This window comes from Lithobates pipiens, unplaced genomic scaffold (assembly GCF_037356315.1).
Source record: "Lithobates pipiens isolate NorthernLeopardFrog02 unplaced genomic scaffold, aLitPip1_a1.2 Scaffold_19, whole genome shotgun sequence".
Taxonomy (NCBI): domain Eukaryota; kingdom Metazoa; phylum Chordata; class Amphibia; order Anura; family Ranidae; genus Lithobates; species Lithobates pipiens.
The window spans coordinates 225320164-225346879 of NW_027507764.1; the positions used below are offsets into that span (position 1 = coordinate 225320164).

The 26716-nt window shown below is 43.9% G+C and overlaps 1 protein-coding gene across 4 annotated transcripts in view; it reads left to right on the forward strand.

Moving 5' to 3' along the window:
* Nucleotides 1-26716, forward strand: part of COBL (cordon-bleu WH2 repeat protein) — a 494130-nt gene that overhangs the window by 148654 nt on the left and 318760 nt on the right. For all 4 annotated transcript variants that reach the window (XM_077491755.1, XM_077491756.1, XM_077491754.1 and 1 more), the window contains one exon: nt 18083-18280. In XM_077491755.1, coding sequence (XP_077347881.1) covers nt 18083-18280 — 198 coding nt within the window. The remainder of the gene's footprint in view (nt 1-18082; nt 18281-26716) is intronic.

The following is a 26716-nucleotide window of genomic DNA, read 5'->3' on the forward strand; positions in this document are numbered from 1 at the left end:
CATTGGCACAGAACTGATGCAGGAGGCCAGCTCAGTAACCCTTACATTCACGGTATTCCCTTAGGCTATAAGCAGTAATACCCTGGACTCAATTGTGAATAGTTGCGATCTGCGGCTTGTTAGCTGAAAAAACTATGGGCAACCCCTCTGCGACCACTACCCGCTCTCTACACTCCACCATGTGGTTCACATCTGTGAGGTGTGGCACATTGAAACAAACTTGCATTAGGCGTGCTAGTCAGGTGCGTTAGGATGTCATTTAACATTAATGGTACTGCAACATTCTACACAGTAGATTGTGCAGTCTTATGCATTTCACTAAGACACATAGCTGTGAAGCATGCCTTGAGGTTTTTAGGCTAAATCTCTTTTAGGCCTCATGCACACGGACGTTTTTACAGCCGCTTTTTTGAGCGTTTTTTGCAGCTTAAAAAGGCCTGTCCATGTTAGTCTATGGCTTCATGCCCACCTAGGCGTTTTTGAGCTGCAAATGGCATAGGCGTTTTTAAGCTGTAAAAAAAAACCAGGACCAGTGCGTTCCGTGGCGTGGAGCTAGAGCTGTAAAAACGCGAATCGCGGGAAAACACGCAAAAACGCGCATAAACGCGCAACATATTTTCTTTGTTTTCTGAGTGCTATAGCCAAGAGATGTGTTTCTTTAAAAACGCTACTTAACGCTAACGCTAAAAAACGCCAATGCAAAACGCGGTAAAAATCACGTTTTTTTAACGCCGATTTTTCCAGGTGTCGGAGCTAGCTTTTCAGCCAGTTTTTTAAAACGTCCGTGTGCATGAGCACTTATAGTTTTGCATACTATCAGTTTTTTATCATTGTGCAAGAGAGGCATATTTTAAAATTTACAAGCATTTATGATTTTCTAACTTAATACAGTTTTATATTTTATATTTTGTTTTAACAGGGATTATAGAAATTAAATTGAGTTTCCATGCACTGTTAATACATTTTAGTTATTTTTTTATTATTTTTTATGGAAAATAATGTTCTGATACACAATTGAACAACAATAACTGGACTTACAAAATCAATAGCACCATCTTTACATTTTGTATGCTCTGTGCTTTTTGCATGCAATCACTGTCAGTGGCCATACGCTCTAGCAGTGATCTGCTGGAAAGGAAGGCTCTCTGCTGGCAGAACACTATAGAGCCTTGCGGTTCGCCCCGCAGTCGGTTCGTGGCAAATTTTCCATGTTTGCGATTCGCCAAGCCGGCGGACTTCTGGCGCTGTTCGCCAGGCGGACATATGCGTTTACATTGTGAAAGAACTTTGACCCATGATGACACATCCATCATGGGATACAGGACAGCCAATTGAGACATTTCAGCACATGGACAATTGGACATTCCCCCTACCTTATAAATAGACCTGATCTGGCGGCCATTTTACATTCTGTCTTTTGTCAATGTAGGGAGAGGTTGCTGTGTGGAGCAGGGACAGACTGTAGTGACACAAATCGCTAGCTAGTAGGTTCACAAAAGTCCTTTTAAGGACTGGTATAGGTGTACAGTATATAGGGTTCTGGTGCACTGCTGTGCTGGTAATTGCTGAGTGCACTGCTGACCGATTCTGCAGTTGTCTTTTATCAGTGTAGGGACAGGACGCTGTGTGGAGCAGGGACAGTCAGTTTAATCACTAGCTATTACTATTAGGTCCACAAAGGTCCTTTTAAGGACTGGTATAGGTGTACAGTATATAGGGTGCTGGTGCACTGCTGCTAACTGCTGTGCTGGTAATTGCTGAGTGCACTACTGACCGATTCTGCAGCTGTCTTTTGTCAGTGTAGGGACTGATCACTAGCTACTAGGTCCACAAAGGTCCTTTTAAGGACTGGTATAGGTGTACAATACATAGGGTTGTGGTGCACTGCTGCTGACTGCTGTGTTGCTGATTGCTGCCCGATTCTGCAGCTATCTTTTATCAGTGTAGGGACAGTCTGCAATTCACTAGCTACTAGGTCCACAAAGGTCTTTTTAAGGACTGGTATATGTGTACTATTTGGTGTGCAGTATATAAGGGTGTAATACATGTATAAAATACTTGCACATATAGAAAGCTTAGTGCTCTCTATCTCGGTGCTGGTGTCAGTGCTCTCTATCTCGGTGCTGGTGTCAGTGCTCTATCTCGGTGCTGGTGTGGTCTCAGTGCTCTCTATCATGGTGCTGGTGTCAGCGCTCTCTATCACGGTGCTGGTGTCAGTGCTCTCTAGGTGCTGGTGTGGTGTCAGTGCTCTCTATCTTGGTGCGGGTGTGGTGTCAGTGCTCTCTATCTCAGTGCTGGTGTCATTGCTCTCTATCACGGTGCTGGTGTGGTGTCAGTGCTCTTTATCACGGTGCTGGTGTGGTGAAAGTGCTCTCTAACTCGGTGCTGGTGTCAGTGCTCTCTATCACAGTGCTGGTGTGGTGTCAGTGCTCTCTATCTCTCATATTTAACTGACAAACTCTAGCCTTTCTTTCAAGTTTATTCTGCGGGAAAGGTTCCTCTGGAAATTTCGAGCCTATTGATGCTACTGGCTATTTTTAGCAAGGTCCTTTATTCATGACAATAGAGGTATCTACAGATTTGTAGTAATCTTTTCCCTCTCTACATAGAACATTAGGTAAGTGGCCCGTTTTGGTATGCATTTATAGATACCTCTATTATTTAACATAGCTTCTTCCTTTTTCTTGTCTCCCACTGGGTTAACCGACTGATCCTCTAAGCATGCTCTTACTTCGAAATGCTGTGGTATTTTCCTTCTATGGTTGTGGTTGGGCCGTTAGTGATCTTCATGTATTCTAGCCACATTCTGGCATTCCATTCTTGCTAATAGGGATGAGCCGAACACCCCCCTGTTCGGTTCGCACCAGAACCTGCGAACAGACCTAAACTTTGTGTGAACTTTAGAACCCTATTAAAGTCTATGGGACTCGAACGTTCACAATCTAAAGTGCTCATTTTAAAGGGTAATATGAAAGTTACTGTCCTAAAAAGTGTTTGGGGACCTGGGTCCTGCCCCAGGGGACATGGATCAATGCAAAAAAAAGTTTTAAAAACGGCCGTTTTTTCAGGAGCAGTGATTTTAATAATGATTAAAGTGAAACAATAAAAGTGTAATATTCCTTTAAATTTCGTAGCTGGGGGGTATCTATAGTATGCCTGTGAAGGGGCGCATGTTTCTGGTGCTTAGAACTGTCGCTGCACAAAGTGTCATTTGTGCAGGAAAAAAAGTCTTTTAAAATCACTTGCGGCTAAATTGTCGGGTCTCCGTAATACAGAGAACACTCAATGAGTGTTCTCTGTATTAGCCGACAATTCATTCATTCATTGATTTAAAAAAAAAAAAAAAAAAAAAAAAGCGTGGGGGTTCCCCTAAATTCAATCAAAAGGCCCTTCAGGTCTGACATGGATATTAAGGGGAACCCCGTGTCAAATTTAAAAAAAAAATTGACGTGGGGGTCCCCCCAAATATCCATACCAGACCCTTCAGGTCTGATATGGATATTAAGGGGAACCCCGCATCAAATTTAAAAAAAAAATTGACGTGGGGGTCCCCCTAAATATCCATACCAGACCCTTTATCCGAGCACGCAACCCGGCAGGCCGCAGGAAAAGAGGGGGGGACGAGAGAGCGCCCCCCCCTCCCTCCTGAACCGTACCAGGCCACATACCCTCAACATTGGGAGGATGCTTTGGGGGTCTGTGACCCCTCAAAGCACCTTGTCCCCATGTTGATAAGGACAAGGGCCTCATCCTCACAACCCTGGCCGTTGGTTGTGAGGGTCTGCGGGCGGGGGGCTTATCAGAATCTGGAAGCCCCCTTTAACAAGGGGACCCCCAGATCCCGGCCCCCCCCCTGTTTGAAATGGTAAGGGGGTACAAAAGTACCCCTACCATTTCACAAAGAAAGTGTCAAAATGGTTAAATAAGACAAACACACTTTTGAAAAATTCCTTTATTAAAAAATAAAAAAATAAAAAAAAAATTCCAGCGGTGCTAATCCACTCTTGCTATCCAGCGATGGGTCTCCGGGGTCCAGCGATGGATGATCATATCCAGCGACGGGGGATCTCTCAGTCCAGCGCTGTCCATACCTCCTTCTTCTGTCTCCACTGCGGAGACACTGCAGAGAGCCGAGCGCTGACATTTCTTATATTGGGAGGGCGGGGCCACCCGTCACCTGACCCCGCCCCTCTGACGCAGGAGAGGGAAGCCAGGGGTTCCCCAGTGACGTGTGGGTGACCCCGCCCCCTCTGATGTAACGCAGGTTTCCGTTACATCAGAGGGGGCGGGGTCATCCACACGTCACTGGGGAACCCCTGGCTTCCCTCTCCTGCGTCAGAGGGGCGGGGTCAGGTGACGGGTGGCCCCGCCCTCCCAATATAAGAAATGTCAGCGCTCGGCTCTCTGCAGTGTCTCCGCAGTGGAGACAGAAGAAGGAGGTATGGACAGCGCTGGACTGAGAGATCCCCCGTCGCTGGATATGATCATCCATCGCTGGACCCCGGAGACCCGTCGCTGGATAGCAAGAGTGGATTAGCACCGCTGGAATTTATTTTTTATTTTTTTTATTTTTAATAAAGGAATTTTTCAAAAGTGTGTTTGTCTTATTTAACCATTTTGACACTTTCTTTGTGAAATGGTAGGGGTACTTTTGTACCCCCTTACCATTTCAAACAGGGGGGGGCCGGGATCTGGGGGTCCCCTTGTTAAAGGGGGCTTCCAGATTCTGATAAGCCCCCCGCCCGCAGACCCTCACAACCAACGGCCAGGGTTGTGAGGATGAGGCCCTTGTCCTTATCAACATGGGGACAAGGTGCTTTGAGGGGTCACAGACCCCCAAAGCATCCTCCCAATGTTAAGGGTATGTGGCCTGGTACGGTTCAGGAGGGAGGGGGGGCCGCTCTCTCGTCCCCCCCTCTTTTCCTGCGGCCTGCCAGGTTGCGTGCTCGGATAAAGGGTCTGGTATGGATATTTAGGGGGACCCCCACGTCAATTTTTTTTTAAAATTTGATGCGGGGTTCCCCTTAATATCCATATCAGACCTGAAGGGTCTGGTATGGATATTTGGGGGGACCCCCACGTCAATTTTTTTTTTAATTTGACACGGGGTTCCCCTTAATATCCATGTCAGACCTGAAGGGCCTTTTGATTGAATTTAGGGGAACCCCCACGCTTTTTTTTTTTTTTTTTTTAATCAATGAATGAATGAATTGTCGGCTAATACAGAGAACACTCATTGAGTGTTCTCTGTATTACGGAGACCCGACAATTTAGCCGCAAGTGATTTTAAAAGACTTTTTTTCCTGCACAAATGACACTTTGTGCAGCGACAGTTCTAAGCACCAGAAACATGCGCCCCTTCACAGGCATACTATAGATACCCCCCAGCTACGAAATTTAAAGGAATATTACACTTTTATTGTTTCACTTTAATCATTATTAAAATCACTGCTCCTGAAAAAACGGCCGTTTTTAAAACTTTTTTTTGCATTGATCCATGTCCCCTGGGGCAGGACCCGGGTCCCCAAACACTTTTTAGGACAGTAACCTGCATATTATCCTTTAAAATGAGCACTTTAGATTTCTCCCATAGACTTGTATAGGGTGTTCCGGCTTTTCGAATTTGCTGCGAACAGCCCAAATTGTTCACTGTTCGCTGAACAGGCGAACAGGCAATGTTCGAGTAGAACATGAGTTCGACTCGAACTCGAAGCTCATCCCTACTTGCTAAATACTTGGTGGTATGTGGTTATTTTCACAAGGGGCGATATTTTGAGACACTAATTGGTAGCCATCTTTATGGTTCTTTAGAACCCCTTTCTTCGCTTCACAGTATATGGGGTATATGCTTACTCTCACAAGGGGCGATATTTTTAGATATCTACTGGTAGTCATTTTTACGGTCCTTGAAAACCTCTTTTGCTTTATTTACCTCCCCATTTACCGACATAGGAAGGGTGGACTTAAGGGAAGCAGTAGTGGCCAGACACCAGCTTGGGACAGAGCCACACAAACCACTGACAGGCATTTGCATGTAATGTTCCCACCGCATCAATTTTCAACTAATTATTCCAGGTGGGTTAATTTTGGTTATTTTTGAGCAAAATTAAATATTTTTAGTTAATGGGCTATATATATATTTATATATATATATATATATATATATATATATATATATATTTTTTTTTTTTCTCCCCATCTTATAGTATATGTGGTAATTTCTGAATTTTTTAAGATTTGTTTTTCCATGTTGTAAAAATATCAACTTGCCATCTAATTATTGCTCATCACCCCTGAGGAAGTTTCTGTGACATCAGCAACTAGAAACGCTTCGGGTGTGGGTTTATCAGTTAAGAGTATGGTTAACTTTCAATGGCTGGCTTTTTTTATGTAATCATGTGTACATATATTTTTGTAGACATACCATAGGGACACTGTCTGTCTAGTGGTCCCTCTGGTTTAAGTGTATTTATGTAATTTTGTCTTATATTTGTTAATAAAGTATTTTTTATGGTTTTTACTGGTGTGTGGTGTTGGTGGTCATTTATAATCCCATTTGTATAGGTGGATTTTTTTATTTAAGTGTTCTCTATCTCGGTGCTGTTGTCAGTGCTCTCTATCACGGTGCTGGTGTGGTGTCAGTGCTCTCTAACTCGGTGCTGGTGTCAGTGCTCTCTATCTCTGTGCTGGTGTCAGTGCTCTCTATCTCGGTGCTGGTGTCAGTGCTCTCTATCACGGTCCTGGTGTTGGTGATCATCTCCTGCACCCTCTTCATAGCCTGCCCTAACCTTTCCTCTCCTCCATGGCCTTCATGCGCTCCTGAATTGTCAAAATTTCACAGATAAAAAAAGAATGCTTGTCATTGTCGATCCCAGATGTTGTCAGTGTCCATGTGGTGGGACTATGTGTGCACAGCTAGTAAGTATTTTGTGGCTGAAAATATGACCTGTAGGTTTTTAAGGTTTGCCTGCCATTAAAGTCAATGAGGCCCGCCGCAAACTTTGCGGTTCGTGAACTTTTGGCCGCGTTCGCGGTTCACGTTCGCAAAACGTCCCGTCGGAAGTTCGTCCATCACTACCCATCAACACTGACTGGGGGAATCAAGGAAATGTCTCTCCTTTCACCTGAAAAGTATATCATCTATGGATTGCTTAAATATGTAAGAGCATGTGTCCAGTTAACCCTAAAAATTAACACTTTGGGGAGATTTACTAAAACTGGAGAGTGCACAATTGTGTGCAGTTGAATGAATGCATGACTTGTATAGCGCTGCAAATGCGAACTGAATCGCCTCAAGGCGCTTGATCCGTCCTGTGTTGTCCTGCTTCTTAGAAGAGGTGGGTCTTCAGTTTTTTTTTCTTCCATGCAGATGTTAGTGGGTAGATCATTCCATAGCCGTGGTCCTTGGACTGTGAATCTTCGTTCTCCCTTTTATTTGTAGCGGGACTTGGGGATGAGGAGGAGGTTTTGGTTAGTTGATCGAAGGCTGTGATTGGATGTGTAGTGTTTTATTTTCTCACATAGGTATTGAGGAGTGTTTCCTTGTGTGCATTTGTGGGTGAGGCAAAGGGTCTTGAATGTGATCCAATCCTTTATGTTTAGCCAATGTAGGGTCCTCGGGGATGGAGAGATGGATTCCCATGTTTTTTTTCCCCGTGACTAGTCTTGCTGCCGTGTTTTGGACGATTTGAAGGCATGCAATCTGGTATTTCGGTAGTCCTATGTAGAGGGGGTTTGTGTAGTCGAGTCGGGAATTCGTGATTGTTCCATCTACTACTGCTTTCTCCTTTTCTGGAATGAAGGGGATGAGTCTTCGTAGCAGGCGGAGAAGATGGTGAGATCCGCTGACTACTGATCCTATTTTTGCATCCATCGACATCTCTGAATCGAAGATGACTCCGAGACTTTTGTCTTTGGTACTTGGGGATATGGTCTGTCCAAGGATGGTGGGTGGTGTCCATGGGGTCTTCGTTTTTGTATTTTGGTTTGCATTGAGAAGAAGCTCTGTTTTAGATCCATTGAGTTTGAGGGAGTTCGTGGCCATCCAGTCATCTATCAATGTGAGGCATTTTTCTAGTTCCTGATACTGGTCTTTCAAAAAGTAGAGTTGAGTGTCTTCAGCGTACGAGTTGAAGCATAGGTCCGATTTGCTGATCATTTTGAGGAGTGGATGGATGTAGATGTTGGAGAGCACTGGTGACAAGGGTGATCCTTGAGGGACTCCATAAGAAATTGCTCAAGTTTCAGAGGTGAAGGCTCCTAGTTGCACTTTATGTGATCGATTTCCTAAGAAAGAAGCAAACCATGGTAGATCTGAATCTGTGACTCCTGCTACTTCTCTGAGGCGGAAAAGAAGAGTATTGTGGTCCACTGTGTCAAATGCTGCACTGAGGTCCAGCAGTACCAGGAGACATGATTCTCCATCATCTGCTGCTTCAAGGGCATCGTCCTATATTTTGAGAAGTGACGTTTCTGTGCCATGGCCTGGGCGGAAGCCTGATTGAAGTGGGTCCAAAAGTTTGTGTGTGTCCAGTTGTAGCTGTTGTACTACTGCTTTCTACATAATCTTGGAGATGGTGTTCAGGCTTGTTACCAGTCTGTGGTAGTTAGAGTCTGTGGGGTTGAGGTTGGGTTTCTTTAGGAGGGGTTTGACTATGCCTTGCTTGAGGGCGATGGAAACAATCCCTTCTTTGTACGACTGATTTACTAGATGTGTTATAGTGGGAGCAAAGATGTCGGAACATTCTTTCAGGAGTTTTGTGGCAATGATGTCATTAGGTGATGTGCTGTCTTGGAGGCTTCTGATGATATTTTTGGTGGTGTTAGTGGTGATTGGGGTCAGCAAAAAACTTGATAATTGTGTGATGTTTGAATCGATTTCCTCTTTTTGCTCTAGTTGAATAAGGTTGGTTGTTTTTTTCTGTTGAATTATTTTCCGAATGTTGTCGATTTTGTCGATGCAAAAATCCGATAACTCGGATTTCTTTAGTTTCGTTTGCTGGGGGCTCTAGGCAGGTAGGGTTTATAGTCTGAGCAACTAGTTTGAAAAGTTCACTAGGGCGGTTTAAGACTTTTGAGCTCTACATATAAACCAATCAGCTTCCAGGTTGTATTGTTAAAGCTTAATTGAACAAGCTAGAACAAGTTAGAAGCTGACTGGCTACAATACACAGCTACACCAGGTTTTGAGTGCTCCAGCTTTTGTAACTCCCCCCCTTAGGGTCTATTTACTATATATGTTTTCACACATGGTTACATACAACTTTCACCCAGAAATTACACATACAGTAGTACCTTGGATTAGGAGCATAATCCGTTCCAGAAGCCTGCATGTAATCCAAAGCACTCATATATTAACCACCTCAATACAGTGCACTTACACGCCCTTCCTGTCCAGACCAATTTTCAGTTTTCAGCGCTCTCATAGTTTGAATGACAATTACTCAGTCATGCAACACTGTACCCACATGAAACTTGCGTCCTTTTTTCCACACAAATAGAGCTTTCTTTTAGTGGTATTTAATCACTAGTGTTTTTTTTATTTTTTGTGCTATAAATAAAAAAAAAAGTATATTTTGTGAAAAAAATGCCTTTTTCTTTGTTTCTGTCATAAAATTTTGCTAATTGGTAATTTTTCTTCATAAATTTTGGCCAAAATTTATACTGCTACAAATCTTTGGTAAAAATAACCCAAATTAGTGTATATTATTTGGTTTTTGAGAGTCTACAAACCATGGTGCCAATCACTGAAAATTGATTACATTTGATCAGGCCTTCAGTACATCAGGTGTATCTCATTTCTTGAGACACTAACAAGTCAGGAAAGTACAAATACCCCCCAAATGACCTCTTTTTAGAAAGTAGACATTCCAAGGTATTAGGTAAGTAGCATGATGAGTTTTTTTAAGCTGTAATTTTTTCCCACAATTCTTTGCAAAATTAAGATTTTTTTATTTTTTTTACAAAATTATCATATTATCAGGTTATTTCTCACACACAGCATATGCATTCAACAAATTACACCCCAAAATACATTCTGCTACTCTTCCCGAGTACGGCGATACCACATTTGTGAGACTTTTACACAGCCTGGCCACATACAGAGCACCAACATTGAAGTAGCACCTTCAGACGTTCTACGAGCAAAAATGACACATCTCATTTCACAACCACCTATTACATTTTTGAAGGCCCTGATGCACCAGGACAATGGAATTGCCCACAAAATGACCCCATTTTGAAAAGCAAACACCCCAACCTATAATCTATGAGTCATAATGAGTCTTTTGAATGGTTCATTTTTTTTCCAGAAGTTTTTGGAAAATGTGGAAAAAAAGAAAACGCATTTTTATTTTTTTACACAAAGTTGTCAGTTTATAAGATATTTCTAACACATAGCATGTATATAGCAAAAATTACACCCCAATATACATTCTGCTACTCTTCCCGAGTATGGCGATACCACATGTGTGAGACTTTTACACAGCCTGGCCACATACAGAGCTCCAACACTGAAGTAGCACCTTCAAGCGTTCTACGAGCAAAAATTACACATCTCATTTCACAACCACCTATTACACTTTGGAAGGCCCTGGAGCACCAGGACAATGAAATTTCCCACAAAATGACCCATTTTGGAAAGCTAACACCCCAATGTATAATCTATGAGGCATAATGAGTCTTTTGAACGGTTAATTTTTTTGCAGAAGTTTTTGGAAAATGTGGAAAAAAATGAAAACGCTTTTTTTTTACACAAAGTTGTCAATTTATAAGATATTTCTAACACATAGCATATCTAGCAAAAATTACACCCCAAAATACATTCTGCTACTCTTCCTGAGTATGGCGATACCACATATTTAGGACTTTTACACAGCCTGGCCACATACAGAGGCCCAGCATTGAAGTAGAACCTTTAGGCGAGCTAGGAGCATAAATTACACATCTCATTTCATTCCTACCTATCACACTTTTGAAGGTCCTTGAGCACCAGGACCAGCACCCACAAAATTACCCCATTATGGAAAGCAAACATCCCAACGTATATTCTATGAGGCATGGGCTGCAAATAGGTACTCGGGTACTCTGATGGGCTGCAGATAAGTACTCGGGTACTCTGATGGGCTGTTGACAGGTACTCGGGTACTCTGATGGGCCGTTGACAGGTACTCGGGTACTCTTATGGGCTGGTGACTGGTATTCGGGTGCTCTGAAGGGCAGTGATAGGTACTCAGGTACTCATATGGACTGTGACAGTTACTCAGGTACTCAGATTAACTGTGACAGGTACTCAGGTACTCATATGGACTGTGACAGGTACTCATATGGATTGTGACAGTTACTCAGGTACTCAGATGGACTGACAGGTACTCAGGTACTGAGATGAACTGTGACAGGTATTTAGGTACTCATATGGACTTAGACAGGTACACAGATGAACTGTGACAGGTACTCGAGTACTCAGATGGACTGGGACAGGTACTCGGGTACTCAGATGGACTGAGGCAGGTACTTGGGTACTCTGATGGACTGTGACAGGTACTCGGGTATTCTGATGGACTGTGACAGGTACTCAGGTACTCTGATGGGCTGTGACAGGTACTCGGGTACTCTGAGGGCTGTGACAGGTACTCGGGTACTCTGATGGGCTGTGACAGGTACTCGGTACTCTGATGGGCTGTGACAGGTACTTGGATTCTCAGATGGGCTGTGACAGGTACTCGGGTACTCAGATGGACTGTGGCAGGTACTCTGATGGACTGTGACAGGTACTTTGATGGACTGTGACAGGTACTATGATGGGTGGTGACAGGTCATCTTTATTGGGGGGGGGGCAATCAGTGTGATTTTTGTACACCGTAAGTGGTAACGAAATGTTACCGCAATCTCCTCCTCACACACGATCGGTGTGTGAGGAGGAGAACCCGGTAACATCTCGTTACCGCGGTTTGTTTACATTTAGTGATCGGCTGTGAAATGATCACAGCCGATCACGTGGGTAAACAGCCGGCCAATGGCTGTTTACCAGCGTCGGTGATGAGCAGTGTTCCCGGGAACATGCCGCCACCGACGTGCATGTGGTAAACAGCCATACCCAATAGCTGTTCACCCACCTCGGTGGTGAGTGGTGTCTCCGTGACATGCTGCCACCGAAGGAACAGGGATGTGCACGCGCGATTGCACGCATTCCCTGTTTAAATGGGAGGACATCATATGACGCCCTCCCGCCACAAGTGCCGCGCCGCCTGGCCGTCATTTGACAGCCGGCGGTCAGCAAGCGGTTAAAGTGAGTTTCCCCATTGGAATCAATGGAAACTCAGATAATTTGTTCCAGTGTCACTGCTAGTGTATCCAGTACCGCATGTGGCCAGAGGTGGGGGTGCCAGTGATGCTCGGAAACACTCGGAGCCACTCGTAGATGCTCGGAGACCACTTGAAGAGGCTCAGAGACACTTGGGAACGGAGTGTTTCCGCGTGGTTCCGCGTGTCTCCAAGCGGCGCAGAGTTTCTCCGAGTGGCACCAAGTGTCTCCGAGCATCACCAGCGTCCCCAACACCTCTGTCCACATGTGGTACTGCACACCCGAGAGGCTTGAATCCTGCTCGTCTTGCGTTCGTAAATCAAGTCAGGATTTTTTTTTTTTAAATGCTTGTATTGCAAAATGCTCATAGACCGCGTTACTCGCAATGCAAGGTTTTACTGTATTGTAAACTGAATCCAATTCAAAAAATGTCACAATCTTAAGTGAAAGCTGGATGAATCTTGAGTGCAAACATTATAAATAGACCCCTAAATATTTTCTCAGATTATTAGTGCAATTTAGGAAAATGTTTATTGTAAACTATTTCAGATAACCTTTAACTACTTGCTTACCCTTGCCATTGCCCAGGCCAATTTTCAGCTCTCAGTGCTGTCACAATTTGAATGACAATTGTGCAGTCATGCAACACTGTACCCAAACTAAATTTTTATAATTTTTTTTTCACACAAATAGAGCTTTATTTTGGTGGTATTTGCTCACCACTGAGTTTTTTTTTGTTTTTTTTTGTATAGCTTGTTATACAATTTTGCAAACAGATAATTTTTCCCAATTACTGATGTGTGCTGATGAGGCTGCACTGACAGGCACTGATAGGCTGCACTGGTGGGAACTGATCAGTGCTACTGATGGACACTGATAAGTGGCACTGATGGGAACTGATAGGTGGCACTGACAGGTGAAACTGATGAGGAGGCGCTAATGGGAACTGATTGGCAGCACTGGTAGGCACTTATTGGCAGTCATGGTGGGCACTGATTCGCAGCAGTGGTGGGCACCCATGGGGACTGCACTGATAATCAGTGCCCTGATTATCAGTGCCGATGTCCCTTTAACTCAAGCTGGTTATTGGCTTTCTTCTTTTCTCCTTGTGCTGGCAGCATGAGTAGAAAAAAAGCCAATAACCGGCTTGTAGTGACATCCGTGATCAGCTGTTATTGGACACGGCTGATCACGTGGTAAAGGCCCACTGTGATTGGCCTTTTACACAGTCTGTGATCAGCTGAGTCCTTCGGACTCAGGGATCAGAGCACGCCGCCCCGAGATCACAGGAAGATGTCAATAGATGCCCTCCTGGCAAAGTAAGCCCGCACTGTAGCTGTCATTCGGCTATAGCACGGGTAGCAACAGGTTAATAACTTTTGGAAAAGAGGAACAAGAGTTTATGATAGGTGTACTGTTTTGATGCTGTTATTAACTTGTAATTACATGAGAACTTTTATCTAAAACATAATTATTTACAAACACTGCAAATTAAATTGACTCTATGGAAAATCACTGACATAAGGGTGTTTGTTGACCATTAAACATTGACCTATAAGGCGTTGTATACTGACGTGGGAATACAGGTTAGAACAGGTTAAATGTAAAATGCAGTGAAACTACATAACAATTTTCATTTGCATTTTTTAAATAAATGTATCAATAATCTGGACAATGTAAACGGAGCACATTATAAAAAGCAAATCTAGAAGCAATGGTTGGTTTCCTTCAGTGAAAACACTAGGGGTTGATTTACTAAAACAAAATCTGGTGCAGCTCTGCATGGAAATCAGTCAGCTTCCACATTTTTTGTGTCAATGTTTAGAGGGGTTGTAAACCCTCAAGGTTTTTCACCTTAATGTAGGGGTGCCCAACCAGCGGCCCGGGGGCCACATGTGGCCCTCGGAGCCCTCTAATGTGGCCCGCGACCTTCTGCTCTGAGATAGAATAGAAAGAATATGTTATTAAAGGTCAGTTTATTACTAAAATCACAGTGTATATCTGGGCATATCTGTTCAGCAGTGGTTACTGGGCTGCTTTCAAACTGATCCACAGGTGCAGAGCAGGTTATCTGCGGGTTACCTGCACTGAGCCATAGACTTCTATTATTACCTGCGAGTTTGGTGAGCTTTCTGAAAGTGCACCAAACCTGCAGAATATAATAGAAGTCTATTGCAAACTGCAGGAAAGCCAAAAGGTACACTGCGTTGCACACGTGGTGCGGGTAAACCACAGCGCATCAGTGTGAAAGCAGCCTTGGACCCCTTTCACATGGTCAGTCCAACCAATTGGAGCCTCCATTCACCTCTAAGTAGTGGCAGACATAAACTGACTTGTGTTCTACCTCCAATACGATCCCTCAAAAAGTATCGTGGGCTGCATCTGTTTCCGCTCTGCAAATGCAGAGTGGACACGGATATGCCATCCAACCACTCCGCTCATTGTGGCCCACGACCAGTTACCAAGTCGCTTAAGTGGCCCTCGCTCTTAAAAAGGTTGGGCAACCTTGCCTTCATGCATTCTATGCATTAAGGTGAAAAACCTTCTGTAGTGCAGCAGCCCTCCCAGAGCCCACCTTTTACTTACCTAAACTCGATTGTTCCAGTGAAGGGGGCAAGCACAGCAGCTCCAGCCACTGTCTCAGGTCCTCATTGGATAGATTGATCGCAGTGGGAGCCATTTGTTTCCACTGCTGTCAATCAAATCTAGTGACACGGGAGTCGGGGACAGCGCCAAGTCCTGCTGTCTGTGTCAATGGATGCAGCAGCAGAACTTGGGAGAGTGCCCACACGTGTGCCCCCATGGAAAGCAGCTCTCCGTGGAGGCACTTGAGAAGAAGAGCTTGGCTGCTCTGTGCAAAACCCTTGCACAGAAGAGGTAAGTATAACATGTGTGTTATTTAAAAATAAATAAAACATGAATCTTTACAACCCCTTTAATGTGGGTTTAAAGGTACATATTTAAAAAAAAAATAGCAAACATCTCTATACTTACCTGCTCTGTGCAATGGAGCGGCCCCTTAACCTCCTCTTCTCAGGTTCAGTGCCCCATGGGAAGCGACTTGTGCGTGCTCGATCCTGAGTCTGTTGACACAGACAGTATGACTCGGTCCTATCCCCTCTCCCTCGTCTCTGACTTTGATTGACAGCAGCAGAGCCAGTAGCTCTCAGGTGGCACAGCAAAGCCATTGAGACCCAGAAGTGAGGGGAGAGAAGAGCTGCAGACGTGTGCAGCGCTAAATCAAAGAAAGCCTCAGGTAAGTAGAAAGGGAGGGTGTGAGGGAGGACTGATCACTGTATTAGTGTCACTGGTGATGTCAGTGGCAGTTAGTCAGTTCAACCTCCGGGGTCAGTTAGTGTCAAATTTTTTGCCGCACTATCGCAGTTTCATTGTAAGTCACTGATCCCGATTCCCCACCAATAGTAGTATACAAAAATGCCCAGTATACATACCGTAGTCTGTAGGCATTATAACCTTCATGCAAACCAATCAATATACTTATTGGGATTTTTTTTAATAAAAAATATGTAGCAAAATTTTTGAAGAATTTTAATGACATTTTTTTTATTGGATATGTTTTATAGCAGAAAGTAAAAAAACATTGTTTTTTTTGTATTTTTCTAAATATTCCGTTTTTTTCTTTTCATTTACCGTATATCGAAAAAAAGAAACAACCCAGAGGTAATCAAATATCACCAAAAGAAAGCTCTATTTGTGAAAAAAAATTCTATAAATTTTGTTTGGGTACAGCGTTGCATGACAGCGCATTAGTTATCTGCTATGGGTACAGGCCCCTAGTTTGCCATGGTTACTACTTACGATTTCATTAGTATAATGCAAGAGCTCCAGCCTGTTTTTTCCTAGACTCCCATCAACTTCTTAGGAGCCTTCGTAACAACTTCCATTGTGCAAGAATTAAAAAAAAAAGAATTCTGGACACAATGCACAACAGGGGTGCCCAACCTTTTGAGGAGCGAGGGCCAATTTAGTGACTTGGTAACCGGTCATGGGCCACAATGAGGGGAGCGGACAGATGACAGGTCTGTGTCCATTATGCATATAGACATAGACATGGACACAGCCCACTGTACTCTATGGGCCCTCCTATCTGATTCACCCAGACAGAAGGGGGTGGATCCCCTTCTCTTTTTTTTAAGTGGATCAGATTAGAGAAAGGTGGGTGTAAAAGGACACAAGTCCATTTAAATCTGCTGCTCTATAGAGGAGAATGGAGGGTCCAATTAGGTGCACAAAAAAACAGACAGACGGACCTGATCGGATCGATTGTGTGAAATGGACCTAAGGCTGCTTTCACACTGATGCACTGTGGTACCTGCATCTCAGCTGACTTCAATTTTTACTTCTTCCTCACGATTCCTGCAGGTATCGCTGGCTGCTGCTGTCCACCAGGCAGGTATGGCTGGAGGCTGCTGCTGGTTGTCCTTTAGGGCTGGTACTGCTAGTGGGTCCTGCTTGCGGGTACTGCTGGTGAGTACTGCTGGTTGGTACTACTGGCTGGTACTGTTGGTGCGTACTGCTGGCTGGTACTGATGGCGGGTACTGCTGGCTGGTACTACTGGTGGGTACTGCTGGCTGGTACTGCTGGTGGGTACTGCTGGCTGGTACTGTTGGTGGGTACTGCTAGCTGGTACTGCTGGTGGGCACTGCTGGCTGGTACTGCTGACTAGTGCTGTGGATGGATACTGCTGGCGGGTACTTCTGGTGGGTACTGCTGGCGGATACTGCTGGCGGATACTGCTGGCGAAAACTGCTGGCTGGTACTGCTGGTGGGTACTGCTGATGGGTACTTCTGGTGGGCACTGCTGGTTGGTACTGCTGGTGGGTACTAAGAACTGATACTGCTGATGGTTACTGTTGCTGGGTACTGCTGGTGGGTACTATTGCTGGGTACTACTGGCTGGTTCCTAATGCACCATCCCTGAGCATCAGTGTAAACAACGAAGCCGGTGCTGGAGGAAGCATGCGGCTGCAGTACAGAGCAGTTCCCTTTCTTCCTGTATCGTTCCTGTCCCAGGCAGTGTACATTTGGTATCACTCTGCCTGTGACAGGAGCCAGCGCTATACAGGAAGCATCGGCTAAGCTCCCTCTAGCGCCAGCTCCGTTCTTCACAGATGCTCGGGGATGGCGGGTCGGAAAACCACGATCTGGGTTTGCCAGCCCGCCATTCCAGAGCAGGAGGTGGTGGGCCAGATCAGAGGGTATTGCGGGCCACATGTGCCAGTGGTTGGGCACCCCTAATGTAGACTATGCTGATCTGGATAACGCCCCTCTAGATGAGGTTTCCCCTGTGTGAAGCTATCTATACGTGTTACAATCTGATTGTACAACCTCCTATAGATTTTCCAAAGCTATGGATTGTGAGAACCAACCTAAACAGGCTATTCGATTTTCATCCAGTAGGACAAGCCTTTAAACTCTCAACAAATATGCAATCTGAATGTGCAATCTTCTTTAGATCTATGAACAACTATGTGAGGGTCAGTCTGATTGGAAATAGACCTTTAGGAAGGACCTTATATTCTCTAGTTTTGATAAAGCTAAAAGAGGATTCTACAAGCATTTTACAGTCAGATTGTAAGTTTTGCACTAAATAGTTGCCGGAACTAAAGTAGATTGTACAACCAGACTGCAATGTGTAAAGTCAGCTTACTATACAATGATAGTTTTAAGATGCATGTTAGGTCCTATAAATTATATTATTTATTATTGTTATTATTATTATTTTTTTTTTATTAATAAATCTATTCCTATTATTTTAGAAAGAAAATGAAGGCCCGTGCTCCTCCTCCACCTCAGTCCATGACAAAACCTTGCATGGAGCACACGTCGTCTACTGAGTCAGATGGCACAGGAAACCAAAGCCAAGAAGAGTCAAAAGAAAATGTCTTGCATCGGAAGGTGGATATCACAGTATGCTTACCTAATGGCCAGGAAAAAACAGTCAATGTAGATGGAAGGTAGGTTACACTTTGGTAAAAGAATTAGTGCTTCTAATTATTATTGGTAAGATTTGAAGTGACACTTTTTCTATAGTTGCTTAAACTGTATATTAGTTTATTTACTTTCTTAAATTACTGTTTAGCATCCAAACCAAAGCAATGTAAAGAACAAATAAACATTTCCATAAGGTTTCTTTACTCTTTTGCCACCCACCCCTCTAAGTAAATCTAGGCATTATGCACCCAGGGGCCAATGTCTGGAACTCAGACTGATTGCCGTGGTTAAATGCTCAGTGTGCACGAGGCCTAAAAGTAAATTCTGCTTGGCTTACCTAGGGCCAACTCAGTGTTTATTAACCTCCCTGGCGGTATGATTCAGTCTGGTGCTGAAAGCGGTACAATTATTTTGCACAGAAATCTGGCTTTTATTTTTTAGTCCTGTAATTCTTAGGAATAACGCTCTGAAATCTCTTCAAACCAGAGTCTAGCGGACATCCCGGGTATGATAAAGTTTATAATATAATAAAGAATAATAAAAATTATTCAATAATGTAATCAAATCCAAAAAAAAACTGAAAAAGGGACATGTTTTGGTTGCTATGGACAATCTCCAAATTCCAGGCAGAAAAAACTGTATTTATAATATAAAAGTGCATGCAGGGCATTGCACAGACCACTAGGGACAAAGGGGGTGTGTATTTTTTAATACAGCACTGTAATCTGTAAGATTACAGTGCTGTGTGTGTTTTGTGTGTTTTTACTTTTTTGAATTTGCCGCCGTTCTCCGCTCCCGTGCGCCGTAACGCCGCAGGGAACGGAGCTCGGCGGCATTCGGCACTGTGAATCGAGCGGAGGACAACTCGATCACACAGCGCGGCGGACATCGCTGGATCCAGAGGACAAGGTGAGTAACTCTCCCTGTGTCCTCCCCTGCATCGAGCGATGCGATCCCGAGTCTAGCTCTGGGTTACCGCTTATGTAATTAAAATCCCAACCCGAGCCAGACTCGGGATTACCGCTAGGGAGGTTAACTCTGGTGCTCTGCATCCTATTTCAAAAAAAGATTTCTACAGCTAAACTACAGGCAAACAATTAAATGTGCAGATGAAATGCAGATGAAAACCATTTTACCTGCTGAAGGGATTGCATTTCTGACCATCCAGTCTTGGTAATTTTACAGGGGATCTGATCTTTGTGTGCTGCAGATTCACTTTCACTTATGCCGCGTACACACGATCAGACTATCCGGCAGACTTAATACGGTGGACCTAGTCCGGCGGAACACCCGCCGGACTTTGCAGCTGAGTCCCGCCGGACTTTCTGAACAACGTACCTGCCCACACATGACCGGACTTTTCTGGCGGTCTAAGTCCGGCAGACAACATGGCGGACTATGGCGGGAGTCCGCCGGACTTTTGAAATGAACGGACTTGCCCACACACGGAGGAAAGTCAGTTCATTTTGAACGTGGCTCCAGGTAGATGGGAATAGCAAAGGAGGTCAATGTCGCCGCCTCCATCGGCAAGATTGACACGCCTCTGGTCCCGTCACTTGGTATGGACTTAAAGTGGAAGCCCTACGCCGAAAAAACTGCATGGGCGTCCCCCCAGAGTCCATATCAGACCCTTATCTGAGCACGCAGTCTGGCCGGTCAGGAAAGGGGGTGTGGACGATCGATCGGCCCCCCCACCCCAAAGCACCTTGTCCCCATGTTGATGAGAACAAGGGCCTCTTCCTGACAACCCTGGCCGTTGGTTATAGGGGTCTGCGGGCGAGGGGCTTATCGGAATCCGGGAGCCCCTTTAAATAAGGGGCCCCAGATACCGGTTCCCCACCCTATGTGAATGCGTATGGGGTACAATGTACCCCTACTCATTCACCTGGTGAAAGAAGCTGTCGAATGTGACATCATAAGGAGCGGGGACATCACCCGGTGACCCCGCCCCTTGTCCCTATATAAGTCAACATCTCAAGGAAGAAGAAGAGAAGGCGGCAACAGTGGCGACAGAAGACCGCGCCACCGCTAGTAAAAGAGCTGTAGGAAGAAAGCGGAGGCCCGGCAAGAAGAACCGAAGAGGGGGACAAGACCACCGAAGTCGGAAGAAGAGGCGACGACAGAAGACCGGGCCACCGCTAGTAAAAGAGCTGGGAGAAGAAAGCATGTGCGGGAAAGTCCGTTCATTTCAAAAGTCCGGCGGACTAGTACACACATGGATTTTTGAGTCAAAACTTCTTTCTAAGTCCGCCGGACTTTTGGGAAAAAAAAGTCGGCCGTAGCCCACACATGGGCGGATTGTCCGCCGAACCAAGTCTGCCAGATAGTCCGATCGTGTGTACGCGGCATTACAGCATGTTGGTGTGAGCTGAAACCTTAAATCAAGACTGCATTGGGCAACTCTACCTAATGCATCTCAACTCTGCTGGTGTGATTGAACCCTAATGCCGTGTACACACGGTCGGACTTTCCGATGGGAAATGTTCAATGTGAGCTTGTACACAAGTCCAACTGTGTGTATGCTCCATGGAACATTTGCTGTCGGAATTTCCAGCCATAAATGTTTGAGTGCAAGTTCTGGAATTTTCCTCCAACTTCACTTGTTGTCGGAAAGTCCGATTGTGGGTACACAAGTCTGTCGCACAAAAGCTCACGCATGCTCAGAATCAAGCAGAAGGAGCCGCACTGGCAATTGAACTTCACTTTTCTCGGCTCGTCGTATGTCTTGTACGTCACCGCGTTCTCACGTTCGGAATTTGCAACAACATTTGTGTGACCGTGTGTATGCAAGACAAGTTTGAATCCACGGTTTTGTTGTCGAAAAATCTGATCGTGTGTATGCGGAATTAGAGTCAACCAGGATCTTTTGCATAGACGTGTTATCAGTAAGCATGCAGACAGTATAGGGCAGTGTGAGCAAAGGGATGACCTTATAATTTTGCCATTGCTCCCCCATGGTCCAGACAGCAGGGTGGGAGTGTGTTCCAGACCAAATATTGTTGCTGCTGCTGCAGTGAAATTCAACCATCTGCCTTGGTTGTCTGACAGGAGTACTTTGAAAACATCACTGGCACAAAATTACAAATACTTTTACAAATAATATAACTGCCTATATATGTACATTACCTGCATATTTAGCCACTTCCATGGATTTAAACCTCAGTTCTTCTAAGTGGAAGTTCATTTTAAGACTCTCATAGTACAATGCAGCTCCATACTCATATACTCATTGCTTTGCTAAAATGTGTGTGATGTTCAAAAAGCCTAAGCAATTACAGGCACTCCAGCAACCTTTCTGAGCTGCTTTTAAAATGAGAGAAAACTGCTCATCCATGCCTGGGCCCTTGTACTATAGATGCATTTTGCTCAACATAATGAAAGTATAACAACATTTTAATACACTCTAAAAAAATTTGCAAGGTTGCTAAAGATGTAATCAGTACATTGGGAGGGGTTTTAAAGACGCAGCGTAACTAGGAGGACCCGAAAATTTCTAGTTGTGTCCTTGTAAAGGACATCATTTTTATAACAACGCTTGTCTCCTGAAACACATGGCAGTCTTTGCTATAGTACTTTAAAAATAATTTAATTGGTTTCTTATGCAATGTGTATCATGGGTGCTACTCTTGATACAGAACCACACCTTAATTCTTAATATAATATGTTGTAGTAATGATTAGTTACCTAGAATACCCAAGAACCAGTCTGCATCCTAACCAGTCATTTAACTGGTAAATCTTTATGTTTGGGAGGCGCTGGCTAAATTTATAATTCAAATACAACATAGCAGTTGTTGGACTGGTCATGTTGAGCCTGTTGTGCACTAAAATATGTTCATTTCTATTAATATTCTTTAATTGATCCATATTTTTCAAAATAAGTCATACACTGAAAAAGTGCATAATTATAATAACACCAAGAAGGTTACATAGTATACAGTATGTTAAATTGTTGGCTTCCTCATCCCTAATACAACCTAAAATTCTCTACTACTACTGTATATATCTGGCACATCCAAAAGCAAATAAAAGTGTTTTCTCATACAACTTAAAAAAACAAAACAATACAAAAAACATTTTTATTTATCCATCAAGATCATCCCTCATTAATAAAAACAAGTTACATATGTCGAAATTACCTTGCTAACAGTTATGCAACATTTTACGACACATCTTTTTTCCAGAGGCAGGTCTTGTTTTGTGGCAAATAGCCTCTTCTTCAGGACCCAGCATATTACATCAGTCCACATTGATTAATACGCCAAGCATTTTGCCAGCATGGTCTGCAAGAAAGTATATAATTAAATATCACCAATCTCATAGAATTTACAATGCATTGTACATGATTTCCAAGTTACTAACAAAGTACCTACAGTAAATGTTAAAATTATTACCATCATCATTAGGGATGAGCTGAACACCCCACGGTTCGGTTCGCACCAGAACATGCAAACAGACAAAAAATTTGTGCAAACATGTGAACACCGTTAAAGTCTATGGGACACGAACGTTAAAAATCAAAAGTGTTAATTTTAAAGGCTTATATGCAAATTATTGCCATTAAAAGTGTTTGGGGACTTGGGTTCTACCCCAAAGGGACAAGGGTATCAATGCAAACAAAAGTTTTTAAAATGGCCATTTTTTTCAGGAGGATTCATTTTAATAATGCTTAAAGTGAAACAGTAAAAAAAAAAATATTACTTTAGATATCATGCCTGGGGGGGTCCCCTTAGTCTACCTGTAAAGTAGCGTATATTTCCCATGTTTATAATAGTACCGCAGCAAAATTACATTTCTAAAGGAGAAATTTCTTTTAAAATTGCTTCCGGCTGTAATGTATTGTTGGATCCCGGCAATATACATTACAGTCCATTACTAGGCCTTTCGGGTCTCCACGCCAAAATGTAAAAAAAAAATGGCGTGTGGGTCCCCCCCAAAATCCATACCAGACCCTTCAGGTCTGGTATGGATTTTATGGGGAACCATGAGCCAAATAAAATGGTATTAAAGGGGGCTTCCAGATTTCGATAAGCCCCCTGCCCGTAGACCCCCACAACTACCGGGCAAGGATTGTGCATATGAGGACCCCAAAGTACCCTTCCCATGTTGAGGCCATGTGCCTGGTATGGTTCAGGAGGGGGGCGCTCCCTTTTGCTGATGCCTGCCAGGTTGCATGCTCAGACGAGGGTCTGCTATGGATTTTGGGGGAGACCCCCATGTAATTTTTTTCACATTTGGCATAGGGTTTCCCTAAAATCCATACCAGACCTGAAGGGCCTGTGGGGATGAGGACCCCAAAGCATCCTCCCCATGTTGAGGGCATGTGGTCTGGTACGGTTCAAGAGGGGGGGTGTGCTCTCTCGCCCACCCCTTTTTCTGCGGCCTGCCAAGTTGCATGCTCAGACAAGGGTCTGGTATGGATTTTGGGGGGACCCCCCACGCCATTTTTGAAAAACAAATTGGCGTGGGGTTCCCCTTAAAATCCATACCAGACCTGAAGAGCCTGGTATGGATTTTGGGGGGACCCCCATGCCATTTATTTTTTGTTAATTTGGTGCTGGGTTCCCCTTAAACACTTCAATACACTGTGTTATATAAACCTCCTGCATTGACTGAATGTAGAGTCTACACTGAATATATAGGCTACGCTGAATGCAGAGTATATATATATATATATATATATATATATATACAGTGCCTTGCAAAAGTATTCACCCCCCTTGAACTTTTCAACCTTTTGCCACATTTCAGGCTTCAAACATAAAGATATAAAAAAAATTGTTTTTTTGTGAAGAATCACCAACAAGTGGGACACAATTGTGAAGTGGAACGAAATCTATTTGATTTTTGAAACTTTTTTAACTAATAAAAAAATGAAAAGTGGGGCGTGCAAAATTATTCGGCCCCCTTGTGTTAATACTTTGTAGAGCCACCTTTTGCTGCGATTACAGCTGCAAGTCGCTTGGGGTATGTCTCTATCAGTTTTGCACATCGGGAGACTGAAATTCTTGCCCATTCTTCCTTGCAAAACAGCTCGAGCTCAGTGAGGTTGGATGGAGAGCGTTTGTGAACAGCCGTTTTCAGCTCTTTCCACAGATTCTCGATTGGATTCAGGTCTGGACTTTGACTTGGCCATTCTAACACCTGGATTCGTTTATTTGTGAACCATTCCTTTGTAGATTTTGCTGTATGTTTGGGATCATTGTCTTGTTGGAAGATAAATCTCTGTCCCAGTTTCAGGTCTTTTTCAGATTCCAACAGGTTTTCATCCAGAATGGTCCTGTATTTGGCTGCATCCATCTTCCCCTCAATTTTAACCATCTTCCCTGTCCCTGCTGAAGAAAAGCAGGCCCAAACCATGATGCTGTCACCACCATGTTTGACAGTGGGGATGGTGTGTTGAGGGTGATGAGCTGTGTTGCTTTTACGCCAAACATATCGTTTTTCATTGTGGGCAAAAAGTTTGATTTTGGTTTCATCTGACCAGAGCACCTTCTTCCACATGTTTGGTGTGTCTCCCAGGTGGCTTGTGGCAAACTTTAGACAAGACTTTTTATGGATATCTTTGAGAAATGGCTTTCTTCTTGCCACTCTTCCATAAAGGCCAGATTTGTGCAGTGTACGACTGATTGTTGTCCTATGGACAGACTCTCCCACCTCAGCTGTAGTTCTCTGAAGTTCATCCAGAGTGATCATGGGCCTCTTGGCTGCATCTCTGATCATTCTTCTCCTTGTCTGAGCTGAAAGTTTAGAGGGACGGCCAGGTCTTGGTAGATTTGCAGTGGTCTGATACTCCTTCCATTTCAAAATGATCACTTGCACAGTGCTCCTTGGGATGTTTACAACTTGGGAAATCTCTTTGTATCCAAATCCGGCTTTAAACTTCTCCACAACAGTATTACAGACCTGCCTGGTGTGTTCCTTGGTCTTCATGATGTTCTCTGCGCTTTCAACAGAACCCTAAGACTATCACAGAGCAGGTGCATTTATACAGAGACTTGATTACACACAGGTGGATTCTATTTATCACCATCAGTCATTTAGGACAACATTGGATCATTCAGAGATCCTCGCTGAACTTCTGGAGTGAGTTTGCTGCACTGAAAGTAAAGGGGCCGAATAATTTTGCACGCACCACTTTTCAGTTTTATTTGCTAAAAAAGTTTAAAATATCCAATAGATTTTGTTCCACTTCACAATTGTGTCCCACTTGTTGGTGATTCTTCACAAAAAATTTAAATTTTATATCTTTATGTTTGAAGCCTGAAATGTGGCAAAAGGTTGAAAAGTTCAAGGGGGCCAAATACTTTCGCAAGGCACTGTATATACATACTAGACTGTGTATATACAGCCCTCAGAAATTCCACTTGCCTGCTCACATTTTGGCTGGTGAGGGTTGTATGGGAGCGATCGTAGGAGAAGAGAGAGGAGAGGAGAGCCGCCGCCTGGTTGATCAGAGCGCAGGGAACAACATAACATCTTTTATTTCAATAGCTGTGTGTTCTCCACAATGTGCCTTCATATACAGCCCCTCCCCCTTGTCCTGGCACTTTAATAGACAGATCACCCATCCCAGGATTGGACGAAGGATCTGTCTATCAAAATGCCCATACAAGGGGGAGGGGCTGTAGATGACAGCGCAGCAGGGAACACACAGCTATTGAAATGAAAGCTGTTATGTTCTCCACGCTCTGATCAACCAGGCAGTGGCAGCTCTCCTTTCCTCTCTCTTCCCCTACACAGGTAGGCTGCAATGGGGACACAGGCTGCACTGGCGGACACAGGCTGCACTGGCGGACACAGGCTGCACTGGCGACACAGGCTGTATTGCGGACACAGGCTGCATTGGTGGACATGGGCAGGCTGCATTTTTGGGCACGGATAAAGTTAATATTTATTTTTATAACTTAATTCTTCATAAAACATTTAAGTGTCATTTCATGAGATAATTTATGAGAGCGTGTTTAGGGGCGGGGCATGGTAGGAGTTGGGCGTGGCAACTGATGTCGTGTAACCCTTGAGACCTGGCTAATATATATATATATATATATATATATATATATATATATATATATATCAAATACACTGCCTACACTGACTTGAATTTAGAGTCTACACTGAATATCTAGTCTATGCTAAATGCAGAGTATATACATATACATATATATATATATATATATACACACATATATACACACATATATATATTTATATATCAAATACACTGCCAAAAACTTACCTGCCTGCCTAATCTAGCTCAAACTATCTGCATCCACACACTATACACAGCCTCTATGTAACAAGCCTTATATAGTGTGGGGTGTGGACTTAGTCCCCCTGAGTCATGATTGGCCAAAGGCGCCCTGCCTTTTGCCAATTATGGCTCTCTCAGCAGAGGACGCTATGATTGGCCAAAGCATGCAGGTCAGGTGCATGCTTTGGTCAATCATCATACAGCAA